Source organism: Tauraco erythrolophus, chromosome 8 (genome assembly GCF_009769465.1).
Source record: "Tauraco erythrolophus isolate bTauEry1 chromosome 8, bTauEry1.pri, whole genome shotgun sequence".
NCBI lineage: Eukaryota > Metazoa > Chordata > Aves > Musophagiformes > Musophagidae > Tauraco > Tauraco erythrolophus.
This window is the reverse complement of record NC_141472.1, coordinates 44,897,508-44,911,940: the sequence shown is the minus strand read 5'-3', so window position 1 is coordinate 44,911,940 and position 14,433 is coordinate 44,897,508. Positions and strand designations below refer to the sequence as shown.

At 40.8% G+C, this 14,433-nt stretch overlaps 1 protein-coding gene across 6 annotated transcripts in view; it reads right to left on the bottom strand.

The window, feature by feature from the left end:
- Positions 1-9,010, bottom strand: part of PKP4 (plakophilin 4) — a 63,303-nt gene extending 54,293 nt beyond the window's left edge. For all 6 annotated transcript variants that reach the window (XM_086616056.1, XM_086616059.1, XM_086616054.1 and 3 more), the window contains exon 1: positions 8,882-9,010. In XM_086616056.1, the coding sequence (XP_086472182.1) occupies positions 8,882-9,010 (129 nt within the window). The remainder of the gene's footprint in view (positions 1-8,881) is intronic.
- Positions 9,011-14,433: the final 5,423 nt, after the last annotated feature.

Below are 14,433 nucleotides of genomic sequence, written 5' to 3'. Positions count from 1 at the left end.
TAGATCAACAAACCGAAACACATGCTAGCCATTATTTGCCTCCATCCAACCGACCTCTATCAGCCTTCTCATTACAGGCAGAGGCATTACTGAAAACAACATTATTCTGGAGAACACTCTGCTACTACCTGCTACGAACACAGACTCCTCCGAGCCTCTCCTCCCTTTGCCACCTTCTCCTGCCCTCCAAGGGCCCTTTACACCAGCTCGTGTGTACTTCTGCGGGACGGCATTTCGGAGGGCAAAGCTTGTCCCTAGGCAACTTCTGCCATTCTGCATTCCAGAAGGAAAAAATTACAGTAAATTACCACATGCTACAAGAAGGCTGACATGGTCTAGAAAGCCTTTTTACATAAAGTGAATCAATTACAAGGAAGCGTGTAGCTACGGAAACAGTTCCAACAGTTACGACGGCAGAAATCAGATACAGAAGAGAGCAAATAAAACCTGGGCTTGTCAGCCACGCTTGGGTCTACACGACCACAGCTTTTTAACTGGTTTGTCACACAATCCTGTCCTAAAGGTGTTTAAGAGATGAAGTAGTTCATTGAGATAACCAGAAAAATCAGTAATGATTTACATTTTACAAGTGCAAAACAATTACAGGTTTAAAAGACAAAAAAGCCCCACTGAAACTGAAAGAACGAATAATGCAAGGGGACACTACAAAAAGTGTACCAGCTACAGAAAATACTATTTTTTGCAGCAAAAATTGTTCTCATTTCACTGTGTACTTTTCCTTCTACAGTATTAAGAGGCACACAGTTCCCTTCCCACCCTCCCTGAGAACTCCTAGAGTACATTCAAATTCTTCATCTGGAAAATAAAGGTCCACCCACTTCCACTAATGACCTGATTTTTTGAGGCCATCAGGCAACTAAAAAAAAAAATGATCAGTGAGATTTCGAATCACAGAACAGTTTGGGTTGGAAGGGACCTCAAAGACCATCCCAGTTCCAATCCCCTGCCATGGGCAGGGACACCCTCCACTACACCAGGTTGCTCAAAGCCTCATCCAGCCTGGCCTGGAACACTTCCAAGGATGGGGCAGCCACAGCTTCTCTGGGAAACCAGTTAATTCAATTGAAAGCATCACGGTAGGAAAAGGGAAGAACTCTTTTCTTTTTCTGCTAATAATTAATTTTCTAACTTTATATATACTCCATAAATGTATTGAATTTGGTCTCCGCAGTGAGAACGTAAGCCCTATTTATAAAATTATACAATTTGCATCATTCTGCCAGTCAAAACCAAAGAAATATACATTTTGTATTGGACTGGCCAACAGAGTTCTTAATACAGACAGTTTTTCTCTTAAAAACCCCACAACATTGTGATATAAAATTAGCATAGGTAGTTGCACAACATCTGAGGTAACAAATTGCTCCTTTAAATACAAAAAGCCAGTTTTTCCCCACACTGCAAAGCCAGTGAAAACAACTGTACCTCTATTTATCTTGGGGGTGGAAGAGGTGAATGCAACAAACGGACAACATAGTATAAATAAAGGAAGCAAAACTTACTGCTATGTTTAAAAAGCAAAACTCACCAGTATTTTATCAGAAAAACTGTGCTAAATAGAAATAAGAGGGGAAAAAGCCATGAAACTGTGTTTGGTCATTTCTTCTAATCAATTCTAAATAAGTGATTGATCACCTTCACAGTTCATGCTTCCTTATAATGACATTTTGTACCTCTCTGAACGGATACCTATCGCCAGCATGTCTCTCTATCAGCCAGTACACTATTTATTGCAGGCATCTATTTGAATTTGTTTCTCCAGTCAGCTTCTCTGAAAGCAGCGGGAGAACACGCTCCCCAAACAGGATGCTCCCACACAACGGTGGCTGATAGCAACACAGAGAAGCTGCAAAAAATCACAGTTAACTGATTTTTATAGTTCTGGCTTGTGACAAAATGACATGACAGGAGTCAAATAAAACAATTAATGAGCTTGTTTTCATTTGCAGAAGAACATCTATGTGGTGAGAACATACTAAAATTACAGATGCAGATTACAGAATACACTGCCAATACTGCATCAAAGGACCAACCAAATCTTCTGAAACATACACCCTACAATGCTTTGGCCAAAGCTACTTTTTTCCAAAATTACCCAATATATATTGAGAGGAAAAAAGTCCTGTAATTCTCTTCAGCTGTTCAGCAGTAACTACTCAATTGCCTTACAAAACTACAGGGTTTGTATTCATAACCTAAATTCCACTGCAAAACAGAGACCATATTTCTTAACACGAAGCTACAAAAACCGCTGGCTTTAAACACAATTCCGTGTAAGGAACAAGAAGCACGCACATGGTCCAAGAAAGAGAAGACAGCAACTTGCTTTGGGGGGGCAATCATACAGACCGCAGGCAGCCAAGCTTCCAGGAGTGAAAACCAAAACCCCCCAAGGTTGAGAGCTGTGTAATTCCTTTTGGAGGCTGAAGTTTCTGGAGGAGGGACAAACCCTGCACGGGGTGTCGACACTGCCGCGTGTACCCCAGGTGACCACAACCAGCTCTTACTTGGCAAGCTCTGCATGCCAAGCGGTAATTCATCTGTGCAAGGCTGAGATCTCACTCAGGAAGACACTTCGAGGTCTTCACCGCTGCAGCATACAGACAAGAAGTTGTACCAATGCTGAAAACAAAACGCTCTCTTTGTTTGGTAGCTGAGTACCTCTGACAGGCTCTGGCTCCCTGGCAAGCGAAAACAGTTGCCAACACACTATGCTGGTCTATTACCAGCAAATATTTGAAAACAGGTAAGTAGTGGGAATGTAATTTGTATGACCGACCATGAAGACTGGTCACTCTCCCGTTGCAAGCTTTGGATAATAAAAGGTTTAGAGGCAATTCTGTGCTTTCTCTCTGCATCCCATTATGATAGCATGTTGCAGAGATCCAGCGTTTTCATTTTTGTTAACGAGGAACTTTTATCCCTCAGTAACATGGACGAGAATGAGGAGTCCACGTTCACAGTGTTGAAAAATAAAAATTACTTTCTTTCTGCTCTGTTGTGATTTGAAAACCTCTATCAAAACACAGATAACTTAAAACTTTAGAAAAACAGTATTCCAGTTGGCTAACTGAAGGTTTTCTGGTGACAGCTATGCAAGAATCAGCATCAACGGCACAAGCAGCGAAGACAACTCACAAACTCTTCGAATGGTACATGCCTGGCTAGTCAGACCAGGGTTGGGCAAGTTGAGACACCTGAGAAAGATGATGCCATTGACAGAGATGCCTCTCTTGCAGCTTCTTGGCTTCTACCAGTTCTCAGCGGTCAGTGTGGTAGCAGACAAGGCTAGGATGGGATTTTATTTCAAGCTGTAGTAACACTGGGATACGCTAAGTTTCTTCTATTGTCAAATGCACTGTCTTTGTGAAATAGTATGAAGGCAATTGTAAGCTGAACTATGAAATGTCTTCCTAATCAAACGTTCCTATTGAACAATTCAGTTGAACATCTTCCAGTAGTTCAAGCTGATCTAAAAGTGCAGCCAGTGTTTGAGAGGAATACTTTTACCTCATGTTTACCATTTCTCAATCAACTGCAACACGCAGTGCAGAGCCACACAACTCCCACTGCCTGTAGAAGTTCAGATGGTGCTAAAGAAAAGGCAATTACATCTTGGACATTTCTATGACACAAACGGGCAACAAAGAGGAGGAAAATCAACATAAAGTTCATTTGTACCTTCTTCACATTAACCTCCTGTGCTGATCTGCACAGAGTTCTACATGTTTCCACTTGCTGTAATTCTGAGCTAGATCAAGCAACTGACTACTTAAAAGCACGCTGAACACTCTTTTTCCCAATATGAATATCAGACTGTAGCAACCTAATATTTACATTCTCTACCAGAACCTATTGAGGAAAAAACCCTATACTTTTAACTAACCATATGAGCTCAAATTTTACATTTTCTGTAAAAATAAAGCTTACTCACGCACACAACTGCATTTGCATGCTTTCAGTACTCAGAATCTTCCAAAACAGAAGACAAAAGACAAAATATTGGACAGGGTAAAGAGAATCACAGACTACGGGATGTGAAACGACACAGCTACAATTACTGGCTGATCATACTTACTCTGCATTCAACAGCAGCAGACCATTAAAGCCCTTAATACTTTCATGTCTGCATTGTTCACTAGTCTGGTGAAACAGTTTAGTGCTGCTCTAGCTGATGAGGGATCAAAATGTAAGCAATTCATAGAAAGCTTGCTCTTAGTCAACGGTAGAAAGGAAGACTGCCACTCGAGGTATTCACTGCCTACATCTGAGCAGCATCCTCTGTGCAAACTGTTTGTTACAATGCCAGGTTTGTGGAATCGGTGCTGAAACCAGGAATACTGTTCTGCCAGCTGGTGATTAGGGATCGGTTGGTGCTGAGCAGACAGGTCAGTAATCTAATCATAAAAGTGCTACAAAAGCTGTAAGTACTCCAGTATATTTCAGGGGTATGTGAAATTTTGATCAATGAAATTAGTTAGTCGTTTCACCTGAGACAGAAGTAGTACATCTTCTGTCCTAGAATAAGAGCCTCGGGAAGTGGACTTCTCAGACCTGATTCACCAAAACCGGAAATGCTTGTAAACAGCAGAAACAGGAAACTTCACTGGGATTAAATAGGGAAGAATGATCTATGCAATTAAACTCAATATTCAGAGAGCTGGGAAAAAAACAGTCCCTCCAGTCATTCAGAAAGTGTTGACTAAGATTTTTGTTTCACTCATGCAAAGCTTGGAAGTCCATTTAACAAAAAGTACCGTCTTCATTTCAGAACTGATACACATCCTTACAATCCATCTAATTGATCACGAGAAGCATGTCAATCAGAATTCCACAGCAAGACTGTTCATTATTTGTGCCTAATTACTGAAAGTACCTTTAGCGAGTCTTTTTCTTCAGGTATTTAGTTGAAGTGACATGCCTACGCAGTCAGATTACAGAGTACTTTATATCAGGCACTACATACTAGAATTGGTAAAGAAATCTCCCAAACTTAGTATCAAAATACTGTCATTATAGTAAAGAGGTTTTAAACATGCAATAATTAATTCTTTGCTGTATGGAGAACACATTCTTTCCTCCATTTCCATCTGAAAAATTTAGGGTTTTGCCTTCCGCCTCCCCCAAACTCTATAAAAAACATCTCAAGAACTATGTAAATAATTTGGTACTTGAACAATAAGGAAGGGAAAAAAGTAAAGTGCACACTTTAAGTATATAATATGGTTCAATACAGTTATACAAAAGGAAAAGGTTTTGCTGAAATGTTGAACAGAAGCAAATACTTCTAGGAAAACCCAAGAGGTTTATGATTACTCATCTGAAAGCATATCCAATCATTCTTACTCTGTTGTCACCTATTTACAAAGGAAAAGGTGAAAAGTTGTCCATCTTTAGGTGTCAAAACCAACTGGACCAAAGAAACACATAAAAAAACCTTCCACTGCTGCAAGTTCTGCTCTCCTAGTAAAGAAGGGAAAATCAGCATATTCATGTTACTTTTGAAAACTGGATCAATGGGTAGTTTTTCCTGCAAGACCTTTTCTCTCAGCCCCATCACTGAGAAGGAAAACCAACATGCTAAGCAGGAAATTCCCAATTCCAAATGATCCCGTTTAATCTTGTCAGTTCAGCAGCAATTCAGTCCAAATTCAGCAGCACACGTCTTGCACACGTAAAGTAGCAGGGATTCCACAAATCCATCTGGAGGAGCTGGCAACTTGCTGCCCTTACATTCCCCAATCCCCAAAAAAGTTACTGCTATGATGTTGCCCTTACAATTTTTAACAACTTATTTCAGTATGAAAATACTCAATATACTTTTGATACGGGTAAGAGACTTCCTACAGAACTCAACTAAATTTTTACCCAAATACTCCCCAGGATTCAGAAATAAAGACATGTACATTTTAATGCTTTAGTTTTACTTAAAACTCATTTCAGCACTTCCTAAGACACTTCCATCCATTATAGCATGGAAACTTTGTAACATTTTAGAAGTGAAATACATGTTTTGAAAACAAAACAACTCTCTCCCCAAACAAAAAAAACACAAACACCTAACTAAAAACCCACAAGCCATCATCAAATCCACTAAAAGGAAAAAAAAAAAAAGGCAAAAATAGGTGTCAGCTTCATAACAGTTAGCCTTAGGACTTTCCTGTGTTTAAAAAGGAATTCCTGTAGTAGAGACGCAACTTACACCAGTAAGGGCCAGTCCTTCCCTACCCAGTCAGAGCCAGTGGGTGGCTGGGGCGGTGGGGATGTGTTTTCACATTAACACAAAAACTCGTCACACTACAAAGCTGTAATAATCCAGATTTCTTCCCAGATTGCAGTTGTTCTGCACATATTATTTTATAACACTAAAAGTGAATTGAAATGTTTCTTTCCTAAAATACAACCAAGGGAGACTTACACAGCTGTCTGACAATTCCGTCTCAACGAGAGACTGTTCAGGGAACATGCTCTAATTTGGCAAAAAAGTTTCTTTAAACTGATTTTGGGTCATATAAAAAATAAACAAATGGAGAGTTTATTTAAGTGGCTTGTAGGATTCACAGAGTAACGAGCGCAACTTTTTATATAACCGTATCTACGCCACTGCAGTGTAAAGCCTAAAGCCATTCAATAAATTCATCTACTTATTTCCGAAGTACTGTAGTGATTTAAAAATTTTTGTAGTAAGTTAAAATCCTGACAAGTGACAATAAAGGCTTTTCTGAGCTGTGTTTCCACTGTCCTAAGCGTTTCTGAAGCAAGGCGGTGAAGGTGCGGCGACTCTTCGCAAGCACAGACCCACTGCAAACGGGGAGGGATTCCTGCAGAAAAGGAAGCTGGGCAGCAAACAGCAGAGCAGCTTCTGTTCAAGCTTCATAAATAACTGCACTGGAAAATATTCTGTTCTGGGCTTTCTGCCACACAGGAAGGGTGTTGAATATGTCAGTGTCCATAATTATTATCAACAGAAAAAATGCCAGAAAGTAACAGTTCAGCTCTTAATTCTTTCAAGTTATCATTTTCAAGAGTGAAGTACAACTTGCACCTTCCTCCCCCTTGCAATGTGTCCACGCATCTTAAAGTTAGGCTACAGGTCTGAAGCTCGTGTTTCATTATTAAGCACAACTTTAATTTTCTTTTCTCCTTTCATCAGAATCGAGTTACTTAACAGTCCACATATTTAAAAGTCTTTTTATGAACGGAAAGGGGAAGAGGTTTTAACCTCCTTTTTAAAATGAAGAAATATTCCATTATCATTCTTTTCTCCAAGAACAAGATAAAAACATTCCTTGGGTAGGAAAGGGGATGTTAATAAACGCCTTTTTACTGTACACCTATCATGTATCAACCCAATACAGACAACGCTGTCATAATGGTCTGTTCAGACCAAAACTGCCCAAGAGCAGTTCTGGCCAGCAATCACAGCAGCCAGGTTACTGGCGGTGATCACTGGTAATCACACGCTGTCACTTACTGCAATGCTGCTCAGCAACTCAGCTGCGGGTCCGAGCACGCAACAGAACACAGACCCACTTCAAATCACCACGAACGCACTGTCAGCACACCAGTTCTGCACTTGTGATGAGCACACAGCCAGCCACGGCCCCAGACGACGAGGGGTGACGAGATCACTTAACTCAGAGGCTGCAACTACTTGTATCTCCACATTGGAAGATCCAGTATTAGTTTTAGTACCACTAGGAAATTACTAGGGTTGCTATTGTCATCTTAAAATACTTTCAAAACTATTAATGAAAAGAAAGATCCAAATTTCATCATCCTAAAGAAGATTTTCATTTAAGACTGAGGGTTCTACAGGTACAAAATCTGTTGCTGTCAAGACCTTTTAAACTAATTTAAACATTAATATGGGACAATGTCAGTGTCCAATATGTCAGTGTCCATAATTATTATCAACAGAAAAAATGCCAGAAAGTAACAGTTCAGCTCTTAATTCTTTCAAGTTATCATTTTCAAGAGTGAAGTACAACTTGCACCTAATATGAGAACTAATACATCAAGAGTTTGCATTTGGAGTTAATATGTTGAATCGAGTACTCATTTATCTTAAAAGTAATTCTGAAAGAGACAGAAAAGCAGATTGATTCTGAAATTCAGATGTTACAATTTCTGTATTAAGCCAAGAAAGACCATCATTATTTCCAGTTCTGAAAATGAAATGCAAACTATTACTTCTCTCTTTGTGGTGCATTTTTTAAAAAAAAAAAAACACAAACAAACAAGCAAAACAAACCATAATAAACTTTTAGTTGCAATGTTTTTGTAAAACTGCAATTTTTTTCTCCCTTGAATGATCTTTACAAATTCAGGCTGAACTTGATTTCAGTTTTATTTTTCCTATAGAGACTATCACTAAGATATATGTCCATAAATGTGCTGCAGATTTAAAATATATTGGTATTGATAACTGATACCAAACTCCAAGTTTAAACCCCAGTCTTTAACAAAATACAATGAAGCATACCAAAACTGTTATATGCAAGTTTCTGTAACACTGTACACAACTTTGCAGGACGTACAAAAAGGAGCGGTTCTCACTGTTGCATCATTTCTACACTAGTTTTTCTTTTTAAACAATAAACCTTCATTTCAAGTCTGATTTACAACAACAGTGCATACATTCCAAGAGATACAGAACACCATAATGCCACTTCTGTTCAGTGCAATTAAACGAACCCTTTATATTCAGATTCTAACACTCTGACCTACAAAATATACTATTCCAACACTAGTCAACACATTTTAGAAACGATGTTTTTTCCCAGCAATGCAATAAAAGACAATGGTTAACTCCACAACGCATACTGAATTTCTGAACTGCTGAAAATAAGGCATATACCTGTTCCTTGACAGAAGCTAAAATGGTAGTGGCAGTAGTCTCTGGTTCCATGCCTGGGCCTGTGGAAGTTTCCTGTGTTGTCCGTGGTAGCCCCTCCTCTACCATTGGGGTCTGCTCAGGGGCTGGCATTTTGCCTGCAAAAGCAATATTTTAAAATGAGTTTACATTTTGAGCCAGTTTAAGAAAATTCAAGTTTTCAGGACTATACATTTTCTTATCTTTTTTCCTGAAACCTTTGCAAACTTAACCAAACTAGCAGAGAACTAGTATCACCATGGGTTGGTATTACTGCACTTCACCTTCACAAACTGAAATCAGAACACCTATGTGAGGGCTGGGCAGAAGCAACCAGGCAGCACGACGTTCAAAGATTATTTTTAAAATACTATTTTGTCATAGTTACTAAAAGCAGCAAAATCCAAGATGTGTGAAAAATACTGGTGTTAAACATTGAGATGGCGCAGGATCAGTACAAGTTTACCACGTGCAGTTTTTAGCACAGAATAATGACGTGTAACAGCAGAGGGCTTTGCTATTAGGAACAAACCATGGAAGAGACTAATTATGGTAATAAAAAGTTAATAGGAATAATGCTTCTAGTATTCTTTTTGCAAGAGAGGAAATTAAAAGACTGAAGTTAAACCAATTGCCCTGGGCTATGGATAGGTGGAAAGGACAGGCAGGATTAGCATTCAGGAAGCCCAAGCCTCACAGTGGCAGAGGCAGCACACAAACAAATCTCAGAACATGTGAAAAAGGCAATTTGTTTGTTTAACTATAGAAGTCACATTAACTAATATTACAGAGATAGTTACGAAGTGTGTTTAACACTCTGCAAACAGCAAGTGGGCGGTATTGATGCAGCTCCTGCATATGTACCACGCTTTAATTTCCTTCAGAAAAAAGAAAACAAAGCGCTTCTCCCTCACAGCCCCTCAAGGCACCTCAGAACACAGCGAGCTGATTTTTTAACGACCCAAAAAAAAGAGAAGGAAAAAAAGAAAAGAAAAAAAAGGGTAACAACCATTTCTGCCCCTGCCGCTTCATCAGACTCGGGCGATCTCAGTCTGAGCCGAAATGTCCGCGGGCACGTCTGAAGGGTCCGGCGGCAGGAACAGAATTGCTCTGGAGAACACGGAACTGCTCTGGAGAACACGGAACTGCTCTGGAGAACACGGAACTGCTCTGGAGAACAGGCACGAAGTGATCCCGCACACGGCTCGGCTCACCGGGTGCTACCGAGCGAACAACCAGCCGTGCCTGGCTGTTTCTGAAACACTTCCATCCATTGCAAGCTTGCAGTTACAAAGGTTGCCACACCGAGGTTTTCACACGCCAGCCCTGGCCTGGCCAACACCCAAAGCTTCCAGGACCCCTGCTTCTACAAGAACGAGTTAAACGTCATTGGAGAAAGCAGAATAAAAAACGTGCTCTAGTAGTTATACAACAGGATTTTGAAAAGTCAAAGTGAAAGATGAAAATAAAAATATATTCTTTTAAGGTTTCACTTGTAAAGATCAACTCTTTAATCAAGCTGTAATCACAGAACATGTTACAATTCCCCGGGTCACACCTTACTTTCTAAATCACTTTCCAGAGTTCCTTTATGACTAGAACTCAGTGTTTCAGGTTTCTAAATTGACTGTTAAATTTGCAAGCGTATCATGAAGCCATAAAACTACTCAGTCAAGCTTTTCCTTCATTTAGGAATATTTGCTAAGTAATCCAAAGGCCAAATCCCCCAAACTCTCACAAGTTACACATGAGCTTCTTTCAGAAATGGGCTGCCCTCTTGTCCATGCATCCCAACGCACCTCCACCTGCACAGTAACCAGGGGAGTGTCCATCGGGTTTTAGCACTCCCAAGTGAGAAACACAAAAGACAGTAGAATAATAAATAAGGCCAATCTCCTAAATAAATAAAAAGCAGCACTGAATTCTCAATTATGCAGAGTTCTTGCTTTAAATCAGTTAAGTATTTAGATACGTCGTGGTTTAACCCCGTAGGCAGCTCAGCCCCACACGGCCCATGGGAATGGGGAAGAGAACTGAAGGGCAAAAGTGTGAAAACTCACGGCTTGAGATACAGGCAGTTTAACAGCAGAAGTTGCACACACAGGCAAAGCCAAAGAAGTTCATTCACTGCTTCCCATCGGCAGGCAGGTGCCCAGCCATTTCCAGGAGAGCAGGGACTCACCACATGGAACAGCGGCTCGAGAAGACAGATGTCTTATCTCTGAACGTCCCTCCCTTCCTCCCTTTTTCCCCCAGCTTTTACTGCTGAGCACCATGCCCTATGGTACGGGGTGACCCTTTGGTCAGTTGGGGTCCTCCGTCCCGGCTGTGTCCCAGCTCCCTGTGCACCCTGCGGACTCGCTGGCGGGGCAGGACGAGGAGCAGAACAGCCCTCGGCGCTGCGCGAGCGCTGCTCCGCGGTAACCAGCGCATCCCTGTGTTAGCAACACTGCTTTGGTCACAGATCCAAAACACAGCACTGCAGGAGCTGCCATGAGAGAAATCAAACTCTATCCCAGCCAAAAATCAGTACAACGTGCCATCGTGGTCGTACTTTTAAGTTTGCAGTTCTTTCCAAAGGTTTAACTACAGTTTATGAAATATAAGTTACGAGATACTATAAACCACTGAAATCAGTGTAACATTTATTCCATTAATCAAAAGAGACTTCTTAGTTTTCTTTTAAGACATATGGGGAAGAAAACCACAGCTTTTTTTTTTTTAACTTAAAACCCAAACAAACCACAACTTCACTTTTTGGCGCTTCTCTCTATGATGTGCCCCAAAAGTATTATAAAAATGTAGTGTCTATTCCTTCTAAGTGATGGCTTTTTCAAGTATACTGTCTAAATGAATGCTTAAAACTGGACCAACGAAAAACCTCTACAAAAATTATATAATGATCATAGATGTGAGATGATCTCAATTTGTCTTTTCCATAATTTTATCCCTCACTCTCTTCTCACCCCAACACTGTGAAATAACTCTTCAAACCTATCTGTAGTAGATTTCTGTAACCAGCCAAGAAAACGCACATCTGAACTAGCTGGAAAATATGGTAATTTCTCCGAACAGCAAACATATCTAATATTGAGTCTCTAATAAGAAAACTCAGATGAAAAGCAAATTAATTATTAATGAAGATGTCAGTGTTAAATGTACACCTATCTCTGTGTTAAGAGGTGTAATTAGAGCACTATACCCTTCCACACAGGCAGTTGTTTTAACTGCTCTTCTTTCAATTAACACATTTCTTGGCATAGTTACCAATTTTCTAATCTCGATTTCAAGCTTAGACAACTGTTGGCTTTGATCCTACAAACACTTCCGTACGTACTCAGGCTATCGCAAACGAGCGTGCTGGTTCAGTCCCACCTCCTGCGCGGCCAGGCAGCTGCTGGGGTGACGTGGGGCAGGAAAGGAAGGAACAGGGAGATGCTCTCCAGAGCCCAGCCCCACAGAGGACCCTGTCCCCACCACCATGCCTTCGTCAAAGCACACTGAGGAAAGGAACTCAAAGTCAGTTTAGATTCTCATATTCACCTTACAGGAACAGGAAATAGCAAATGCGGGATTCGTGAGAGCCTTAAAATCAGGTACCAGTAAAACTCAGGAGGAGTTCGCAAGAAAATCTCTTTCTTCCTTAAGCAAGACTGGGATTTACTGGGCTGAAGATACTTCCTGAGTTGCATTACTCACTCCTTCGGGTATGGATAACTGGTTCATTATTGAAAAACAAGCAACCAGACTTCATCTCTCGAAAAATTAGGTTCATAGTTATATTGCCTGCCTCTTATATCATGGCCCAGCAGTTAGATCTCACCCAGAACAGGAGACTTTGTTCCTGCATCTTTCCCTGTCTGTCCGAATCCTCGTCCCCTCCAACCCTTCGCTGCAGCAGCACAGCTACCAAGCTTCGGTCAGGATGGACGCGGCCCCGCATTTGGCAAACCTTACATGTGGGTGGATCAGACAATGTACATAGGTACCGTTTATAAACGTACCCTAAAGCCTCCCTGTATTCCAGCTCTTCTAATTCTCAAATTGCTCCTGCACATTACAGAAATTAAGATCTATGCAGCCATAACGAAAACTCAGAAAATGAATTTTACTGTTCTGATGCTCTGTGCAATGCATTTCAGCATACCTTATTCACATAACTTCTTAAAGTTCCTGAATGAGAGAAAAGGTTACGGATTTGAGTTCTCTGCTACAGCAAAGAACACCTAAGAACTGAAAGACTTAAAAGTTCTGAGATGATCTTTTGGTGGATGTTGCAGAACTACAGATTTGTGAATGGTAGAAACAGTTCTAGTATAGCTCAAAAGTGTAACGTGAGATCCATTCAAACTTTGGGGGAGATTAACAGCAGACTTGAGCAGAACAGTGAGAATTTGCTATTATTTTCTGTAGATTCCAGTCTCTGATCAAAATAACGTATTCACAATCATTTAAACAATTTTTCAGAAAAATTATTAAATGCTTCATCTTGTAGCATACATCTCGGAAAATTCTTAACACCTATTCTGAATTTTGAAATTCTCTATTTAAAAGTAAAAGCTAAAAGAACAGAAGCAGTGACAATCTAGCTCTAGGCTGGCCTGGATTTACATTTTCAAACTAGATGTACGCGTGAAAGGAAAATAAAGCCATGCAATTTGAAGTCTCTAGTTTGAAATACTCTACAATAACTTTGAAAATAGCAGCTTTTCCATCCTCTCTACCATGAGGGCTCACTGACACGGCTTTATGAAACCGTGCAGTAGGTTGGATCAGAGCAAACCAAGCCATGGAAAAGAATTGGCTTTCAATCCAACAAAGTGTATGGCAGAGACCATCTTTTTAGGCAACTGCAGAGATTTGCTTGAGTAAACCACATTCCAACAGCCACTTTGTCTCTCTAGAGGACACCTGTTGCCTCCACCATGCACAATTAGCTTGTTTACATCTAGCACATACAAGCACCAACTCCTAAAACCCTCCTGGATGTTCTCCTTTTGTACAAACGCAGCAGACTTCTTGGCACCCCAGCACTGATGATGGGGCAGATTCACCAGCTCTCTTTAGCAGCTTGCCAACCCTGGCTTTCACTAGTCCTCTAAGCACGCAGCGAGGCTGTAGGTTGCAGAACGGGTAATGCTTTCTTTTGTGTCTGATCAAATGGTCAAACAGCTGCAAAGCAAACAGGTTCAGTTAGTTCATCCGGCACAAAGCTACACCTTTTTTGGGGGGCAGGAGTGTATCTTTCTGAACCAGCCGATCTTGCAGCCGTATAGTCACTGAAGCAAGGAACAAGAATACACAGTTGAGGAGGAGAGAATATGAGACATCGCTAAACTGAGCGTAGGAAACCATGCTTTCTTGTTCGTCTCTACTCCCCACCTTCCACTGCTCCTTCTGTTATTTTCTAGAGATGGTTTTGCCAGCACTGAATAATCCCTCTCCGTGTAATGCTGGCCCACGGAGAACTCAGGCCTCCCCAGGTTCCCGGCAAGACAGCGAAAGTGGTGCTTTTCCACAGCTTCCTACTCACTTCC